The sequence below is a fragment of the Pseudorca crassidens genome, chromosome 7 (assembly GCF_039906515.1).
Source record: "Pseudorca crassidens isolate mPseCra1 chromosome 7, mPseCra1.hap1, whole genome shotgun sequence".
Taxonomy (NCBI): Eukaryota; Metazoa; Chordata; class Mammalia; order Artiodactyla; family Delphinidae; genus Pseudorca; species Pseudorca crassidens.
In genome coordinates this window covers 19,185,761-19,205,821 of record NC_090302.1, presented here as the reverse complement: position 1 = coordinate 19,205,821, position 20,061 = coordinate 19,185,761, and the positions used below count along the sequence as shown (strand labels likewise).

The 20,061-nt window shown below is 44.9% G+C and overlaps 1 protein-coding gene across 9 annotated transcripts in view; it reads right to left on the bottom strand.

Annotated features, from left to right (window-relative positions):
- The window catches only part of TNC (tenascin C), a 93,660-nt gene that overhangs the window by 29,428 nt on the left and 44,171 nt on the right, over nt 1-20,061 (bottom strand). For 3 of the 9 annotated variants that reach the window (XM_067743532.1, XM_067743531.1, XM_067743533.1), the window contains 5 exons: nt 13,730-14,002; nt 12,420-12,692; nt 11,541-11,813; nt 8,546-8,818; nt 5,972-6,244 (listed from right to left, as the gene is read on the bottom strand). The exons of 2 other annotated variants lie outside the window; for them this stretch is intronic. In XM_067743532.1, coding sequence (XP_067599633.1) covers nt 5,972-6,244; nt 8,546-8,818; nt 11,541-11,813; nt 12,420-12,692; nt 13,730-14,002 — 1,365 coding nt within the window. The remainder of the gene's footprint in view (nt 1-5,971; nt 6,245-8,545; nt 8,819-11,540; nt 11,814-12,419; nt 12,693-13,729; nt 14,003-20,061) is intronic. 4 more of the 9 variants (XM_067743536.1, XM_067743537.1, XM_067743534.1 and 1 more) reach the window with 3 other exon arrangements.

Genomic DNA, 20,061 nt, shown 5'->3' with positions numbered 1-20,061 from the left:
CCGCAACAAGAGAGGCCGCGATAGTGAGAGGCCCGCGCACCGCGATGAAGAGTGGCCCCCGCTTGCCACAACTAGAGAAAGCCCTTGCACAGAAACGAAGACCCAACACAGCAAAAGTAAATAAATTAATTAATACACTCCTTGCCCCAACATTGAAAAATAATAATAATAATAATAGGAAAGTCATGATTGCAGAGGTCTATTGTTTCTACCTAGGCTGTTGCTTTTCCTTTTCTTTCTTTTCTCTTCCTTTTTTTTTTTTTTTTCTTATTGCTTATTTTTGAGAACACTACTTTCCTCATATTGTTGGGAGATAGAGGAAAGGCCCCAGCAACTGTAAAATGCCTCCGGGATGCCAGGCAGTTAAATTGCACCACATCCATTTAATACCTGAGAAGAGGCTGCCAGAGGTGCCTGTGAATTGAATATCTTCTCTTCATACATAAAGGAGTGGGGTTCAGAGAAGTTAAGAACTGGCCAAGGTTATGTAGCTAAAAAGATGTGGGAGAGGATTAGGAACCACATAGCCTGATCTGAAGATCCCCACTCTTCTAGGAAACCATGCTGCCTCTAGTTAAATATGTAATTGAACTTATTAATGTATTTTACTTACGTAGATAAATAGCAATTTATAGCAATTCAGACCTCAAGAGAGGCCTGGTTTAAAGTGAAAATCAGCCAGCAAAGTTGGTCTCCTAAAAATTATCATTAGTGGAAGGCAAGAGACTTCTAAATATTTTCTGAGGCTTTTCAGGCTAGAGACTTGGTAAATTGACACCATTTGCATCCTTTGCCATGGATTTAGGATAATTTCAGGAAAGGAAATAGAAAACCATTTGTTTTTGTAATTCAAAGAGAAGTAAGAAGTCGAGTTTAATGAATGGTTAAGGTTTAATTAAAATTGAGATTTATTTGCTATCTTAGATTGAACCTTCCTTAATCTGTTGTAGATGTCAATCTTAAGAAGTAACTTTTTTAGAAGAAAAAGATAAATTATTTTATTTCTGGGGCAGGTAGTTCATGGGCTGCTTTACCTAGCATGACTTATGGACAAAATCCTGCCTTGGGCCATTTGTAACTTAGAACTCACTCTTCAGCCAGGATCTCCAAACCGTGACTCAGAAAACCTATAAAACTGGGCACAGGATTCCCTGGCAGTTTTATACAACTGTTGAGTCTACTGGCTCCATTTCCTAAGAGTGGCTGTGAAAGGTCTCTCTTTGCAAGAGTATTTGCTTTCTTTTCACGTAGAAGTTTACATGTGGAATGAAGGCTATATTTGGGGTTGAATTTCCCTTTAGAATGCCTATCCTCTTTCTTTTCCCCATTTTAGAATTCTGAACAGACAAGCGAGAACCTCTGAATGAGTACCTGTCACGACAAAGGCAGTGAGGGGTCTGGTGGGGTCCCCAGCCCAGGTGGTCCCTGCCACACTAACGTCACAGCCAGTGTTCTCCACCAAGCCTGTGATGTGAGCGTGCTGTGCGTCTCCTGAGACTGTGAACTGCCGGGGCTCCTGCAGCGAGGGAGAAATCCTAACACTGATAACAATCTTTGCAAAAGGCCCGGCTTGAGTGGTCCATGACACGGTGAAGCTGTCAGGGGTAATATTGCTAAGGATTAGCATACGCCCAGCAGTGGCTCTGGCTCTGAGGGAAAGGAACATGGGCAGAGAGAAAGAGAGACACATTATGAGAGGAAGCAGAGGATTTCTACAGAACGTACCCATAGAATATGAAAGTATCAATCCCTCCGAATATTTGCAGAAAGGTAGTGCATTAGGTTGTGTCCACACCTGCGTTGGTTATAATGTTAGAAAATACATTGCTTTCTCTGCAGGTGTGGACTTGCATTTTTTTTTTTCTAAGTAGAGACGTGACCACTTGCTGGTCATGTATGAAGAAAAGTGAAGAAGCCATTATAGCAGTAGATGAATTATTGTAAAGATGTATTAAGAGTACATTTTCTAAGGTTTGTGATGGGACACTAGCTCTGTAAGATGTTCCAAGAAAAGATAGCTTCACATTATATTGAATATTATATCTCACCCTAGAGATTCACGAAGCATACTAGCATTTTAAAGGCCTCAGAATGCTGGTTCTGTAAAGAAGCCTACTTAATTTTGTTTAGCCCAGCATTTCATAAGCTTATCAATGGATACCTTTCCTGAGGAATATTCCCTGAACATCTCAAGTTGCTGGTGTGCCACTGAACATGCCTTAGAAAACGCTACTTTGGAGTTTTCCGATTTAGTCTTCTGTGATCTATTTGGATTGTAGAAATTAAAGGTTAATATCCACAGAAGAGAAATTCTTTGTAGTAGTCAAAAACCCAAATGTATGAACCATAGGAAAATCCACATCTCACTCTAAACACTATAAAGGTGAAAATGTCCTCTATTTAAAAATTCCTGGTATATGTAAAAGTTAAAGGAAAACTTGAAGTTAGACTTTGCATTTTCTGATTATGAAATTCACTTCTTGGATAATTTGGAAAGATGGATGGTTCCCCTGAGGTTAAGTTTCTCTTGTCCCTTAAAATCTAGATAATCAGTGATGAGAACAGTTCATTTTTAATGTAGGGGGCCTATACTGCTAGTTTCAACTGGGATGTATATGGTCTGGCCACCTAAATGCACATTTATCAAATAATACTAACATTAAAATAAGTTCAACACAGACTGTATTTTAGAGAGAGGCAACAGTCCTGGAGGATTGAGATACTAGGGTCAGGATTTAGGGTTGGGAAGAAGCAGACTCTTTCTTCCAAGGACTTGGGTGTTGTTTTGCTGCAGCTCCAGTATTTGGAGGAAAGAAGGAGCTCATCTGGATAAACTTTAACTGGACAACTGCACAGCATAACTCAATGCCATAAAGTCTCTAAGGACAAATGAATCTGGCTCAGAAGCAGAGGACAGCCGTAAGTAATGGCATGGGATTTCCTCCTTAGCAATTAGTTAGAGAAGCTAATGATGCTATAATTTTCAGGTACAGCATTGGCAAATTACCTCAACCACAGAAAAAGTGAAATCCTTCAAATGGGACTCTGTCTGCTTTTTCCTTATATTTTGCTGTGGAAGGAATCTCCCGAATTAAGGACGCACGTTAGGACTCTTTTCATGCTACCAGACAGAGACCGGCAGTGCCAAAACCCAATAAGACCTGGGTTTGCAAGGTTAGCTTAACCTCTAGCTGTCTCCCAAATGATGCAACCAAGCTGAAAAGCGAGTCGCGAGAAGAGAACTCAGAGAGTGGTAGTTAGGGGCCGGTCAGTGTTGCATGCAAGCTAGGGGTGTTTTTCTTTTACCACTTCTAACCCTTTGAAACAGTTTCTTGACATGTTGTCTGCTTCCAGGAAAGACAGACATTTTCAAAAACTTAATACTCTGAATGCTCACCACATGCACCAAGATTTGAACAAGATGATAGATGAAAGGAAGACTCTGACACTTTGTGACAGATGTCAGTGGATGACAAAACATGCTTGATAGAGTAAATGTCAAAAAAAGAGCAGTCTGTAGGGAATGCAGACAAAAGTCTCAAGAACAAGATGAGACCACTGGGTCCTCTCGTGTGGGACTTGGGGTGTGCTTGGGGGTCTTTTTCTCTGCATGCTAGTGACACTGCTTTTAAAATCTTGGTGGAGAGAAAGAGAATGTAGATCGTTCTGACCGAGGAAAACAACAATGGCATGCACACACCCCTTTGAATAAGACACATGGGCAAACTTTGATTAGAAAGACCACAGGCAGACAATAATGGGAACTGGAAAAGATTATTCGAGATCAGATGAAAGGATGGCTTGGAAATTCAACCAGAGCACATCAGGTTAACTCTATACAAACAAACAGAGCAACTCCAGATGTGAGTGGGTATTTAGAAAAAAGAGGTTGACACAGAAGTTCCTTAATTTGGGGTGAGAATTTTTCTTTTTAAAGTTTTCAAGCTCTGATTTGGATGTCTCTCTCAAATTTGAGAAGGATCTGGAGGGACCAGGAGGGTGAAAAATGGGTAGAGGTTGATTTTTTTGGAACACTCTTCGGGGGAAGTTCAAGGGAGAGTGAAGAACCCATCGTGGGAAATACATGTGGTTGCTTGGACCATCAGGGTCTGAGCACACTGCCTGCCAATCAGCCCGTGAAGGTGGACAGTGTAATCAGAAGAAGCTTTGAGGTTGGTGATGACAAAGCTGCGAGACGCCGCAGGCACAGAACGTACCACCATTTCCTGGAGGTGGTCAGAATTCCTAACTTCTATAAGAAAGCTATCAAAGGCAGACTCCTGAGCTACCCATGAGATGGACACACTGCCCGAGGTCACATTTGAGACAGTGAGGCAAATAAGGAGAGGTTCAGCTACTAAAACAAGAAGAAAAAAATACGAAAGTGTGTCAGTTCAAAACACTATTAGAGGCACTTCCCTGGTGGCGCAGTGATTAAGAATCCGCCTGCCAATGCAGGGGACAAGGGTTCAAGCTCTGGTCCGGGAAGATCCCACATGCCACGGAGCAACTAAGCCCGTGCGCCACAACTACTGAGCCTATGCTCTAGGGCCCATGAGCCACAACTACTGAAGCCTGCATGCCTAGAGCCCGTGCTCCTCAACAAGAGAGGCCACCGCAATGAGAAGCCCGAGCACTGCATCGAAGAGTAGCCCCTGCTCGCTGCAAGTAGAGAAAGCCCACGCGTGGCAATGAAGACCCAACACAGCCAAAAAAAAAAAAAACACACACACACACAAAAAAAACAAAACACTATTAGAGGGTCAAAATCAAAACATGTAAGACTAAATCCATAAAGTTTTAGCCTTAACCCTCTGGTAAAGACACTTGCCTTTTTTTGAAAACCAACTTGAGCCGTGAGGAAGAAATATATGTGTTTGACTAATTTCCCTAGGTTTTGGTATACTTTCATCTGGCTGGGCTGAGAACTAGATATTGCTGGCTCACTGCTTTTCCTGTGGTCCATGCTGATAACACTTTGTGGACTCATGTGGAATGAGGGCAGACTCTCCCTCAGCTGTGAGTGACTTAAATGATAGATGCTTTTGATACTACAATGTTAACCCTTTTTCTTAAATTGCCCTAGAATATGGGACCCCTTTTTGTGATCAAGAAGAAAAGACTCTCCTGTGCTTACTCCACAAATAACTTTAAATTTCAGTTTGTGATATCTAACTTTATCTCTCAAGAGAAGGCATTGTCCAAAATGTGCTAAGAATGCTATTTTGAATGGACAAGGCTCTCCTTTCTGAATTCACATAGAATTGTCTTTTGCTGCATTCCAGAGAGCATTTCCCATAGTGTGTATGTCACAGATACCGCGGATTTGGTGAAAGCGATTCACTCTTTTGTTGACCAAATTCCTTATTTAAACTCTACTTTTATTTTTGCCATCTGCCATTCACTGTTCTGGAAGCAAGCCAGCATGTTCTGGTCTTTTCTCCTAGAGGTGGCATTGGAATTGGAGTGGTCTGAATGGCATGATTTCCTCGTGAACTCATGTGGTGAATAATCTTTGCTCTTTCTCATCACTTGCCCAATTCAGTTTCATTAAATCGTTGGAATATTTGGGTATTAGGAAGTCAAAGGCACTAGGAAGACAAGACAGTTGGATAACACACAATATAAGTTTTAAGACCTCTCTGACCAATATAGACGTCTTTCCAAGTCAAGGACAGCTCTCATCATGGCTTTTTGGCTACTGATGAGGAGAATTCTTTTCTCCAGATTCAACTTGGCATTCTGGACCAAACTACATTTTATGCTGCAAATGTCCTGGTCAGGGACAAATTAGGAAAGTCACCATTTGGGCTGCTGCTGGAAGAGAGTTATGTTAAATAGTGCTCCAGCCTAGTGTCACGGAACAGTTAGTGCCCTGTGGCCTGTGCTTCAATGGGCAGGAAGGAGTGGCTTTGCCCTGCAAAAAAGATTCTGGAGAGAGGGTGTTAGGAGCGGGCGAATGTGCATGTACCTGTGGTGGCCGTGGCACTGATGGTTTTGGTCCGGATGCTGGGAGTGAGTCCAGAGAGGTAGACAATAAAATCATTATTAGGGCGGAGCCCTGAGATGTGAGCAGTTCGTTCAGCACCAGAGATGTTATATTCCATCGTTTCCAGGAACCTATTGGAATCAATAATTTCAATGGTAAAGGTCTTGAAGGCCCCATCGGTAGCTGTCCAGGAGAGATTGAAGCTCTCAGGAGTGATGTCGGAAACATTTAAGTTTCCGATTTCAGGTTCTCCGGCTGAAAAAGGAGGGGTAGGAGAGAAGAAACAAATAAATCTGAGTTAATCATTGCGTTTGGGTTTTAAGACTGCAGTTGTTAACAGAACCATAGCCAGCTAGAAAGATCCGACAGTTCAGGCTTAGGGTGACACGAAGAGATGTTACCAATCAGTGCCAATGGGAGAGAAAAAGGGGATTTATTAAAAGAAAAGTACAAAAAGGAAGGTATGGCAATTAGATTTCCCCGCTCCCGAGCTGCCACACAAGATCAGGGCCTGGCTGAGATCTGGCGTGTGTGAGGAGACATGCCCAGTGACGGCAGCAGGACCTGTTCTGTCGAAGCCCAGATGCTTCTGGGAGCCACACCTCAGGGATGCTGGCCATCGGTCAAAAGATACGAGCGCTGGCGGCTTCTAGTCTCTTAAATTGCACTCAGGAGACCACAAGTACTTGGCTGCAGCCAGCGGACATCCTTTGCTTTGAGGGAGCTCCCATCTGTTCAGATGACGACTAAATAATTCTGACGCCATTACCCTCCCAAGGTGGTACCTTGAGGCTTCTGATTTTGTGACTTAAAGGGAATTGGCAATTTGTCGATGTAAATCTTGGTATTTTCATCATACTTCTGACAAGGGCCAGCTGTTCTCATATTCTGTTAAAATAGCTTGTCTTTTCTTAACTGCTTCTACATGGGCCAAGAAAGCTAGTATTGCATTGCCAACCAAGAGAGCTGAGCCAGGACAAGGCCATCAGGCAACCCTGTTTGGCCAAGAAGTAACATTTTGTCTCAGAGATGATCCTACCAGTGGTTTTCCAAGCAACAGGAATAAAATGTGCAGAAGGCAGGCAGAAGCAAGATTTGAAAAGCTAGTATTGTCTCTCTAGCAAGGCAGGAGAAAGACTTCCCGTCCCAAGAGACCTGGTGAAACGCAGGTCAGATGGAATTATGGCCCTTCTTCCCCACAGACCAACTTGTCAGGAGCAAGAATGTTGCTATCATTATAAAGAAAAAATATATATATATAAATACTAAGAACACCCAAACCGCAAGATCTTCAGGAAAGATCAAAAGTGGCGGGTGATTTCTTTGCCTTCTGAGACGGGATTGTTTATGGATGTTAGATAAAAGAGCCCTGAGTCCATCCAGGGCAGCCTCAGCTGCAATTTTTAGGCATTTCAGGGTCACCATTCATGCAGCAGTTGTCTGTGCTGTGTGTTTATCTCAGCGAGAGTTACTGAAATGATTGAGGCTAAAATGCAGAGCTTTTGCTAGAATCCACTAGGACACACAGGTTTGCAGAAAAGTTTAGTTGCAATAATTATAGGAAAATGGGGCAGGCATATGCAAAAACCAAACCTGACAGCCTCTGTTCAGTTTCACACCAGCGGAGGCACACGGGAAGATGAAACATGGAAACCAGTGCTGGGGAGGGCTGGGCTCTTGAGCAGGCTGCAGGGAAACACTGAATGCCCTGTCACTGGAGCAGAGTGATGAGTAAACTGTAAGGCACCCTCCTGGGTCCGGGCTGGGAGTGTGCCATGCAAAGGCCAACAGTCCAGGGAGCAACTCTCCATTAAAAGAACAAAAAGGGCATCAGATCTTTGACATTCATAGCCCGGACATTCTTTGTTTCAAATGCTGCTGTGTGTACTTCTGCTAATGAATGGCTTGTTCTTTGGTACTGTCTCCAGTCATAATTGTGTGATTTTTTGTTTTTTTTCTTTTTTGGTCTAGCTATTTGCTAATTTGATGTTCTAACAGTGACTTGAGTATCTGAGAGAATTGCCCGGAGGAGGAGGGTAATTCAGTTCTCGTATTATACTCAGTGCATTTTAAAGAAACTTTTAAATTAAAACATTTCTTTTAAATGCAAGAACCACATGCCCATACCCTTGAGGGATCTGGGATAGTAAAGCAGCATTGGCAGCTAGGAAAAAGACTCTCTAAGGTAAATAATCTGTGCTCCACCAGAACTCACACATCGGAAGGGTCGGCTCTTAGTTATAGCCAAGCACTGGAGAAAAGAGTTAAGACCATCGGGCTGTCTCGTGAAATGGAAAGCCATCCTTTAGAAGAGATGTAGTTATAGGATTGGATAGGTAAGGTCTGGGAGAGGCTAGAGGTCAGAAGAGGTAGCATCTGCACGTTCATTCTTGAGATGTCAGAGGCGTCTGGACCAAGGCGCAGCCCATAGGGAGGTGTGTGAGCATGCAAGTTCAGTAGCTGATGGGCGCATGGGAAGGATTTAGATATGGACAGAAGCTGGCTCCCCACACGCCTCTTGGAGAGAAAGCATCATGGACAGGGAGAGGAAGGTACCTGTGGAGGCCTCAGCAGAGAGCATTGGTGTTCTATAGCCCCGGATCACCCCGTAGATGGTGACTCTGTAAGGGGTGGCGGCCTTGAGGCCCTGGATGTCCGCAGCCCGCAGGCTGCCGGGCACCGTGAGGTTCTGAGCTGCCTCCACCCTGTTGGCCTCCTGCACCTGAATGACAAAATGCTCATAGGCCTGGTCAGCTGTGGTCCAGTTGAGTTTGAGGCCGTCCCAGCCAGCCTCGGTCACGGCTAAGTGTCCCAGCTGGGGGAGCTCCGCTGAAGAAGGACAGAGAGGAATTTGTCAGTGCTGCAAACAGAAAGCGAAGAAACCAAACGTCCCACAGCCCAGCTCTAGGGAAGAAAGAAAGGGGCAAGAGATTTTCTTATGTTTGTGTGTGTGGTCATTCTTGGTCTCGGGGAGTTTCCTGTCTGAACTGTGGTAATCTGGCCACAGCTTTCTTCAGGAGTTGAAGATGGTCAGAAAAGGGAACATCTACACTGTTCCTCCTTGAGATGGCCATGCCGTCACGACCGCTGACAACCCACTGCTGGGAGGTCTCTGAGGATCATGCATGACTAGCACCCTAAAGGCCCATGAAAAATGTGGGATTGTGGGTCAGGGTAAGAGAAGTAGGAGTTGGTCAAAAGTACAGGCTCTGGAGGCAGATGGGCCTTGGTTAGAACTCCAGCACCGATGTTTGCTAGCTGCGTAATCTTGGGCATGTCACCCAGGTCATCTCTGAGCCTTGTGCCCCTCATCTTCAATTGGAGCTGACAGTACCATTTCATTGGAATGTGTGATGATTGGATGATAATATTTATAAACCTCTGAGTTTATACCTGACAGATACCTGACGTCACACCTGATACATAGTGAGGACCTGGTAAGTGGCAGCCTAACAGACACACAGCTGTTCCTTGGTACCCTTGGGGGATGGGTTCCAGGACCCCCATAGATAACAAGCTGAGGATGCATGTAAAATGCTATAGTATTTGCATATCACCTATGCACATCCTCCTGTATACTTTAAAAATCATCTCTAGATTACTTATAATACCTAATGCAATGTAAATGCTATGTGTGTAGTTACCAGCACATGGAAAATTCAAGTTTGGCCTTTTGGAGCTTCCTGGAATTTTTTTCCCTAGTATTTTCTATCCTCAGTTCGTTGGCTCCGAGAATGCAGAGCTGTGTATCACTGTTTCGATGTTTCTCCTTGGAACTTCTTGGTCACGTGGGAGAGAATTACCTGCTTCGTCTCAGTACTGGACTTTGGAGAGATCATCTCATTGTTGGCCACAGGCTGTCTGACGGGGTGTATAAAGCATGTGCTGAATCAGGTTTGGACAAGTCCGATGTTTTATCTCTGGACTTTTCTCATCCTTCAGAGATCAAAGTTTCCATACTGTACTGGATTCTTGGCTTTGCATTCCCCCTCCCCCCTTCTCCTGATAGCACTTTGTGTCTGATTGAAGAATGTCTGCATCACAAACAAGGCCGTTTGTGCCTACTCTTCCTTAAAAGTGATTACGTTTTGCTCAGCAAATGGTGCAGAGCAGGGCCCACTATTCATTTTTCTACAAGGTAGGAAGGAAATTTAACGTAGTCATTGCTGATTTAGAAAGTTTGGGTTCCGGATATGGAAACACTCACTACTTAGTGGAATGCTGCTCAGGGTTAAGTGCAATCTCCCAGCCTCTCTTTTTAAGGCTGAAGTGGCCATGGATTTGAAGTCAGAAAAGAAAATATCTGCAAGATTTCCCCCAGAAAGAGTATGAGATATTCCAGGATTCAGTGCACAAGGCGAGTGTGGGCAGCCCTCTCCTCCTTCCCAGCTCACCAAGAATAGCTGTTCATTTATCTGTCATATAGTGGGGCTCCTTGTAAGATTTCACGTGCAAAAGGAATTTGCTGCTAAAAACAAAACGTTTACGAACTACAGATGCGGATCGTTAGCACCCTGCTCCCAGATCCCAGGTGTCTCAAAGGCCCCTTTTGCTCTTGTCTGGTTTGACAATCTTCTGGGAAACACAGGCCGTGGATAATCGGGCCCGTTTAGGTGTATTGCAACATTACTTTTCTTATTTGGGGAATTGCGTGTCGTTTCTAGCAAGGGCCAGGTTTATTTGGTATGTATGAGCAAGGAAAACAATTCATTTGATTAGGTTATTTGGGCTGCATTTTCAAAACACAGTATGTGTAGAGAAGGGCATGGGCTTAGGGCCCAGCATAAAAACCCTGTTCCCCCAAATCGGGCTCATTTTCCCATGACTTTTTTTAAAGTTGTTTCTAGAAACCGCATGACTAGCACAGAGTTTTCTATAACAGATGGAGTTGCACATCTTCAGGGGACAAACTGAGATGAATTGTTTTTCCTCTCCAAACTGAATCAAAAACTTTGAAGTCAAACGTGACTGTCCTTTCTTAGAAATAGCCCTGCCTTGAGGATCTGTTAAGGAGAGAGAGACTTGGCTAACTTCAGCAGAAGATGGTAGATCATTTCAAAGGTTATTCTGTGGAGGTCTGACTACCAGATGGATGTCAGTAAGTGACTCTGAGGCCACTTATGATAAGATTTCTCTAGAAAGTTCTGACCTTATTCTTGTGTCACAGCCCTACTGTTTATGCTATTTATATTATGATACGTTGCTATCTGATAAATTTAGCTATTTGGCATTCAAAATTTACTACAGGAGGGGTGCTTTGCTATGTACTTTTGTTCATTATCTCATTTACTGCTCAAGACAGTGTTCTGAGGTAGGAGTATTATCTCTGATTTGAAGGTGAGAAATGAAGGCTCAGAGGTGTACAATGAGATACCCAAGAATATTCGGCCAGAAAGGTGGAATTCCAACCCACACCCTCCGGAGTTAGAGCTTGTGTTCACGCTGCCTGCCAACAGCTTTGAGAGAGGACCCTGATACATGGGGAATTTTCTCTATTCCAGTGAATTGGCTGACACAATCAGGTCCCTGGTCTGGGAGGAGGGTCAGATACCTGTGATGACCTCCACAGCAAGGGGCTGCGTGCTGCGGCCCCTGACCTCGCCGCGCAGGGTAATTGTATAAGGGGTACCAGCCCTGAGGCCTGGGATTTCCGCGGAGCACAGGCTGCCAGGAACCGTGAGACTGTGAGCTTCTTGGGTCTGGTCAGCCTCCTGGATCTCAATGACAAACTGCTCATAGATCCCATCTGGGCTGGTCCAGTCCAGTCTGAGGGCATCCCAGCTAACCTCAGTCACGGTGAGGTTCCCCAGATCTGGAACCTCCTCTGCATAAGAAGACAGAGTTGCTGAGTTACTGAAAAAGGCAGTTGCATGCTGGGATTCAGGTGAGATGGCATTTTGGCTGAGGTTGGGGTGAGTTGTTTGGTGAGTGTTGATCACAGACGCGTGATTTACAGCCGGTGTTGAGGACACTCTGTTGGCACTAAAGCCAGGGCTTTTCTAGTCAGCCTTTGGAAATGAAAGATAGTTCTCAGAATTGTTCACAACTTCCATTCTTGACATACAAATGGTGCTTTGGGGAGTCCTCTGATGCATTCTTAAAATGAGCTCAGATCAACATTTATTTTTTCCCCACTCGCAGAGCGTGCTTTCCAACTTCTTAGCTATTACGACTGAAACTTGCTTTAAAAGAAAAGTCACCTCAATTTATATAAAAGAAGAGTAGGTGGAACTTTCCATGGAATTGGCTGCCATGCTAGGACTAGGACGCGGCCAAATAAGGGACAGGACCTTTGTATGGAAGCAGGGATGATTCATCGGTATTTCCCACTGGGGTAGGGGCTGAACCCAGTTTAGAGGAGGGAAGAGTGTTGATGCCTCCTGAGCAGAGACAGTGGGAGGAAGCAAATTAATGAAGTAGCCTAGAATACCTGTCAAGACTTCAACAGAGAGAGGGGTTGTGCTGAAGTCCCGAGTCACCCCGCGGATGGTGACTCTATAGTGAGTGTCTGCCTTGAGCCCAGGCAGGTCCACGGACCTCAGTCCTCCCGGGACAGTGAGGTTTTGGGCTGCCTCCTCTGTGTCAGTTTCCTGCACCTGAATGAGAAACTGCTCGTAGGCTCCTTCCGGAGCTGTCCAGTGGAGTTTGAGGGCATCCCAGCCCACCTCGGACACCGTGACCTCTCCCAAATGGGGAGCTTCTCCTGGAGAAGGACAAAAAACCAGGGAGATCAGCTCGGTGCTTTGAGACCACCTGGAGGGGTGGGATAGGGAGGGTGGGAGGGAGGGAGACGCAAGAGGGAGGAGATATGGGAACATATGTATAACTGATTCACTTTGTTATAAAGCAGAAACTAACACACCATTGTAAAGCAATTATACTCCAATAAAGATGTAAAAAAAAAAAAACAACGAATGGGCAAATGTTGAGATAGTAAATGCAAATAAAAAAGATAAAATATTTAAAAAAAGAACTAGTTTAACGATCAAATCACACACCAAGATCCAGGGACTCCTTAACGAAAGAATAGGCTTTATATTACTTTTTTTTTTTTTAAATGTGACTTTCTTTAGATAACCATGCAGCTTCCTAAATTTGAGAAATAGAGCCAAGGGGGTGAGGCGTAGGAAAACATTTGTGATCTTATTTCATTAAGGAATTGCCCTAGCCTCCGGCAGACAAAGAGATTATTATTATTTTTTCCTTCTAAATATAATGCCTTAACATCCCTCACCAGGAGGGAGCCTGTTTGTGAAGCCAAAGGTCCCTGCCATTGGGGCTGTGTGTATAGTCCCCAGGCTGGGCTATGCACAGCCCTAGAGGCTGTGGTTCACATGGGGTGCAGTGAGAAAGCTACCCCAGGAGTTGTGCGGCTTGATATCTTCCCATCATTAGGCACCATAGTGCTATTACTTAAGGAACTCAAATCTATTCAGAAACGACTTGCGCGGCTTCCCTGGTGGGAAGTGGTTGAGTGTCCGCCTGCCGATGCAGGGGACACGGGTTCGTGCCCCGGTCCGGGATGATCCCACGTGCCGCGGAGCGGCTGGGCCCGTGAGCCATGGCCGCTGAGCCTGCACGTCCAGAGCCTGTGCTCCGCAACGGGAGAGGCCACGACAGTGAGAGGCCCACGTACCGCAAAAAAAACAAAACAAAAACAAAAACGAGTTGCATCTGATTATCCTTGGGCAGATTCCTGTTGGGAAAAACAGAAGCTATAGACAGAAAGGTAAGAGGTACCTGTGGAGGCCTCAGCAGAGAGCATTGGTGTTCTATGGCCCCGGATCACCCCGTAGATGGTGACTCTGTAAGGGGTGGCGGCCTTGAGGCCCTGGATGTCCGCAGCCCGCAGGCTGCCGGGCACCGTGAGGTTCTGAGCTGCCTCCACCCTGTTGGCCTCCTGCACCTGAATGACAAAATGCTCATAGGCCTGGTCAGCTGTGGTCCAGTTGAGTTTGAGGCCGTCCCAGCCAGCCTCGGTCACGGTGAGGTTTTCCATTTCAGGGGCGTGGTCTGAATAATGACAGAGACGGGGTCAGTTAAATCATTCCTGAAATGCTTTCCATCTGGGAACTCAGAAATGGCAAACCCGCTGCCAATGCTGCGAGACCATGGGGGCCCCAAGGGCCACCTGCATCCCTGAGCCATGCTGTCGCCATCAAAACACCAACAGATAAATCAATAGAATACTTATTTTGCCGTGTTGTGTGTTTGGGTTTGACTTTTGAATGCGGTGTTTTTCTGCTGAGCAGTGTCCTGTGGATTTGGAAAATGCCACACGTCTGTGTTAGTACTGCTCTGGGCTGCAGTTTCCACTCTGGAAAGCGGCTCTCATCTTAAAGGTGAGATCATAGGAACAGCCTTCGGCTACGCTCGGGATCCTTGGCCTGAGCCGTCCAGCCTTCTGTGTTTTGAGGAAATTGCCTCCTCTTAGATCCTCTTCCTTTCCGTGCTTCCTCAATCTCTCCTGGAAGGCATGTTTTAGTCTCTTTATGTTGGGATTTTTGTCAGCTTCTGGGGCTCAAATCAGTTTACATAAACCACTTCAGAAAGATCAGAGATAAATTAACACAGTACAAGTAAGACTGTCCAGAGGAAGTCACTGAGTCTTTGCAAAGCTGTCCCTCATTGGATAGAAAGCAAGACTGAGGCCCTGGGAGAAATAGCTTATTAAGCTCAGTTAAAACTTGCCGTCTTTATTCATCTCTAGAATGAGTAAAGCACAGAACATTCACTTGTCTGAATGCATGTGCCTTCAAGGTGATAATTTGCCCAGGGCAGAGCCTAAATGGACTTTGCATCACCTAGGAAGAAAGGATTTTCTCTGGAAACAGATCCTCTAAACAACAGAGTAAGAACTGCCTTGAGCTCATTTAGGTGAACAAGTTGTTTCTCTCTATATGCCTCACATTGGCTGCTCATTTCAAATCAGTCCTATCTGTCCATTAAAGCAGACGTCTCACTTGAAAACCTTAGCTTGCAGTTGGATAGAAGATATCCTTTCAGAGGGGAAAATGTTTCTTTTCAAGAATCTGTTTGATTCAGACTTTTCTACGTTCTGGGGAAGGTTCTTCCTAATTGTTCCATTTTGGCAAAGCTGACACTCCTTCAAATCTTGTTTGATCTAGAACCGCGGTCTGCCAACTATGACCTGAGGGTCAAATCCAGCCTGCTGCCTCTCTTGGTAATAAGTGAGCTGACAACAGTTTTTAAATTTTTAAATGGTTGGAAAAATCCAAAGAAGAATACTTCATGACAGATGAAAGTATATGAAATTCAAATTTTGATGTCATAAGTAAAATCCCATTGGCGCTCAGCCGTGCCTGCACAGTTACACATTGCTGATGGCCGCTTGTGTGCTGCAGTGGCGCAGTAGAGGAGTTGAGGCCGAGACCATATGGCCTGAAAAGTCTAAAATACTGTCTGGCCCTTTCAGAAAACGTTTGCCATACCTGACCTTGACCTTCATTCTACAGATTCCTCATTCAACCCAAATCTGTGTCCTGGAGCCCTTATCCAAGACCCCATAGCAGTTCTTAACCACACAAACATGGTCTACGTGAGAAAAAGAGGCCCCCAAGCTCCAAGTGATGTATCTATTTGTGGGGAAAGAAAGGGGAAAAGCTCAGCTATCTTTTAACCCAGTGGCCCTTGTGAGGCCAGGAGCAGTGCTCCAGTTGTAGCAGTTATCTCCTTGACCTTGGGATTTCAGCACAACTAAACTCAGGAGTGTGTCCTTTTCAAATATTCCAAGAGCCCTCATTCATGAAGAGACATCAGACAAAAACCAATCTAAGCCAAACTGCAAAGTTAAGGAAATGAACTCTGTGGCCCGTAAACTCTCCTTTTTATCCCACTTTCTTATTTTTTTTCTCCTGCTGCTGTCAAAACTTCTTGTCAAGAACCTAGCTGACATTGATAGTTGACCCCCCCTTGTGTGAATTAAGTCAGTGTTTCCTCTCAGGTAACTGCCTTTTAAGTTCTTTCTCTAATTATGACATAAAGCATATTTTTTTCCATGAAAGAGATTTCAGGTACCAGGTTGCAAGAGATGTGGGGAGAATTACCTAACTGGGCGAGGGAGGGGTTATGGTGGGGTTACAGGTCGTCTATTAAGCTGTTGTAGTAAAGATGGTTGGAGAGAGGAGGAGATCCACATTAGAAAATGTCTCTTCCTCATGAGAACCATTGTTTTCTTTAAATCAGCTTTTTTATATGCCACGGATACTTTATACAGTGTCCTTCACATCCTGCTTCATCTCTTCTTACAGTGGATAGAGTAATTTTCATAAAACGTCATGTTGCTCAGTAAATGGTAATAGTCATGGTGATGATACTTCCACCAAAATTTTTGGCTATTCTTCCACTTTTGTGTGTGTGTGGCGGGGGGAGGGGGTTAGGCAGATCAAGAAAAAAAAAATCAGTTATATTTAGTGCTGTGACCGTGACCACTGCTGGGTGGGTGATTTTGGTGCCCGACCCCAAACCCTTCACTAAACAAATGCTAGACAGATAAGTAAAAGGTGTAACTTCAATGAATAAAATCAGTAGATAAATTGAAGGGAGGCAGGTAAGAATTATGAAAAGAGAGGGGAAAACGTGAATAAAAATACAGCAGACAACAGTCGAGATCGAGACCAGAGGCTTCTCATCACTGCGGACTCTGCATTTCAACAGCAAATGACACACTTGTGGGCTTACGGCCCCAGAAGCCCAGTGTTTCCGTTGTATAGTTCCATAGTGAATTTCTTGGCCTTTCTTTATGAAAAGGCTGTTGTCTTTTTCTTCCAGCTGTGCACTGGCATCTACCCTCTGAACAATGTCAGTGGGCCTGGGAAATCAGAATTTCAGAATCCCATTTCTGTGCTCTTGGTGAGTTGGCCAGCTGGCCTGGGGGAATTTCTGGCTGTGCCAACTGTAAATCTTTAGATTTCCACCATCTTGTAGATGGTGATTACCAAGTGCTGACTGATGAGGAATCCACTTTTAGTGCTCACCGATGGGAGAGAGAGTGATTCTCCAACAGCAGCGGGATGGCCAAATTCAAGCCTCAGGACCCCTAAGGGTAGATTAAATTGCTTGGATCTCATCTTGTAAAGTTAATTGAAATTAAAAGCCTTGCCTGCCTTAAAACTTTCTGGTGACTCTTCACACTGTCAAGAATGAAACCCAAGCCCCTCGGCATGATACTCACTGCCCTTTGTAGATGGTACTGATAATGTCTGTAACCCTGTACCATGTTATCCCCAGCTCCATCATACAGCAGGACTGTATGGCTGGTGTTTCACTAACATGAAGTTTCTCATGCCTTTGAGCTTCTCACATACTGTTCCTCCAGCTGGAAATGTCGTCACTCCCTTCTCCACTTGCCCAACTCATTTTCCTTTTTTAGGATTCAGACAAGTATCACCTCTTCCAAAAAGCCTTCTCTGATACGCTGCCTTCACTTTGCTCAGGTCTGGGATGGGTATCTGCCTCTGTGCTCCTGTAGCTTCCCACACTTTCCTCTAAGCAGACTAGTTACGTTCCTATAATTTTGGTTTTGGTTCTGTCATTCTCACTGCAATGTGTGTCATTTCCTGAGTGGAGGGGTTGTGTCTTTCTGTTCTCTATACCAGCACTGCCTGACCCATGGCAGGTAAGAAATAAATACTTGTTGCGTGGATAGATATTTGACTAAATTTCAGTTTGCTCCATGAGAAAATCAAAGTGAAAATTAGAGCAGAATGTTTTCTATTACTTGCAGCTGTGGCTAAAAACAAAATTCCACCTCTCTGCTTCCCAAACCCTTGAGAATTACTGGGGTATCACTGTCAAGTCTTACGCGGTGTGGGAGGATGCTTTATTGGCCTTGGGTTTCTGCATATCCTCCCTGCTTTATGGCCCTTACTGCTCAAAGAAAATCATGGCCTCCACTTCAAGCAGGGTGTTGTTGAGTTTATTAGAATACAAATATGGGGCCAGAGGGGGAGATGCCTGGCACAGACTCATTTTGTTCAATGCTAACAGGGATAGTACCTTTTTTCTTTCTTTCCTTCCTTTTTCCCCCCTCTGTCCCTTTCTCCTTCCCCCCATCCTTCCTTCTTTCTTTCCTTCCATTTTTATCCAGAGTAAGCTTAATTAAAGACTCCAGGAGAATGACTTCCCTTCCCTTAATCCTTAAGAGAGAGAATTTGGGCCTTTGATACAGAGGTGAAAGAAAAGGACCAGAAGATTCCGTGGAAATACTGCCTCTGGAGGAGCTGGAGTCCCCAGATGCTCGTGAAGCATATGCCCCGTGTTTGGCTGTGTTCAGGGTACTGGGGCTGCAGCGCTGGATGAAGGAGACAGAGTCCTTTCTGGCTAGAAGTAGGAGGCAGGCCATAGGTGAGTAAACCAACGAGTGAGTGACGTCAGGCAAGTGTCATGAGGAACTCTGGAGCAGCATGAAGGGGTAAATCGGGATAGGGCACCGTTTTAGACTGGTTGACAGAGAGGTCTGTTGAGATGAGACCTGAGCTGAGTGAAATGAGGGAGGTGCTAGGTGTAGAACTGGGAGAAGAGTGGTATCTAGGCAGCAGGAGTAGCATGTGCAAAGGCCCTAAGGTAGGAGCAGGCTTGGCATGCTGAAGGAACAGCAAGAAGGCCAGGTGACCGCGGTGAAATGAGCAAGGGGACAAGTAGTGGGCGTGAGGTCAGAGAGATGGGAAGGACCAGACTCCGCAGGGCTGTGTAGCCTGTGATAGGGTCTTTGCATTGTATTTCAGGTGTGATGGGCAGCTAGGTGAGGCATACTTTTAACTTAACTTGGTGCTGCATCAAGGAAAAGGCTTGCGCTTTGGCTCGGTGCCGCGACTAGAGCCCTGGAATTCTCTGGGAAGAACGCTTTGGGGCAGCCAATTTCACACCTTCTCTGTAAAACCCACAGACAATGAGCGACACTTTGCAGACTTCTGCTATTCAGAGTCGAGTAATGCAGAGCTGGGAATCCCTTTCTTCTGACCTTTGAACCTACAACCCTTTGACATTTCAGGACTCATAACCACATGGTACCTTCCTCTAAGCGCTCCCACTTTTCCTGTTTCTTTTTTCTCCCCATGTGTTTACCAAGGCCGGGTGCCTGGACTTCTGCTTCTTTACGCCTTCCACAGCATAGTCCTGCTTGCCTAGTTACAGCAAGTGAAGGTGTCTGTTTACTAGACAGTTACCTCCTTGGAAGCACAGACTTGTCTTCATGGCTGTAGTATCCCCGGGACCTAGCACGGAGCATGGTTGTAGGGCATTCCTGACTGAGTAAATGAAGGAGATATTTACTGGGAGGATATTGTAGGAGATATTTACTGGGAAGATAGACTTCAGGAGATGGAGAGAAATGTCCACCTCACTTTTAATAAAATAAAATCGTTCTATGGAGAAAGCCATAGAGAGAAATATTCTAGAGACAATGGGGGAAGAGCCCATAAAAGGGACTTTGCACATTTTTCCTGTCATGAAGAATATCTTTAAATATGCAACGTGATTTCTTTGAAACAGTGTTAAGGAGGCACGGCTGGGGAAAAGAAACCACTGAGCCCTTGGGATGCCAAAACTGGGCTCTTAGTTAGAGACAAAGTAATTCCAGCCTGTGATTCACTTGAAAGCTTTCATCTCCCTGAGCGGCTAAAGCCTGGGGATTCCCTGCTGGAGATAGGAGATAAAGTGGCTATAGCCAGAGGGTAAGATGATTGAGTGGAGATAGGAAACTCTCTTTAATCTAGCATTTGTAAAACTCAGGGAAAAGTGAAGAGAGAGGGAAAGAGAGAGAGAGGGAGGGAGGGAGAGGAGGAGGGAAGAGAAGAAGAAATTCCCTCTCTTGTTTCTCCGATTCATTTGTGGTCCCTTCGCATCTTATAACAAACTCATGTTTATAAAGCTGAACCATTGAAATCTCTACCGTAGATTTATTTCTTCCCCAATTTATCCTCCCCTCCCCCCTCATCTATGATCAAGCTACCCACCCCCCACCGCCACGCATCCTTGATGATCATCTCATAGCTGTGTGGGAAGCAGTCCATGCACAGAGTCAACAGAATTGAGCACCTGAGCTCACTTTA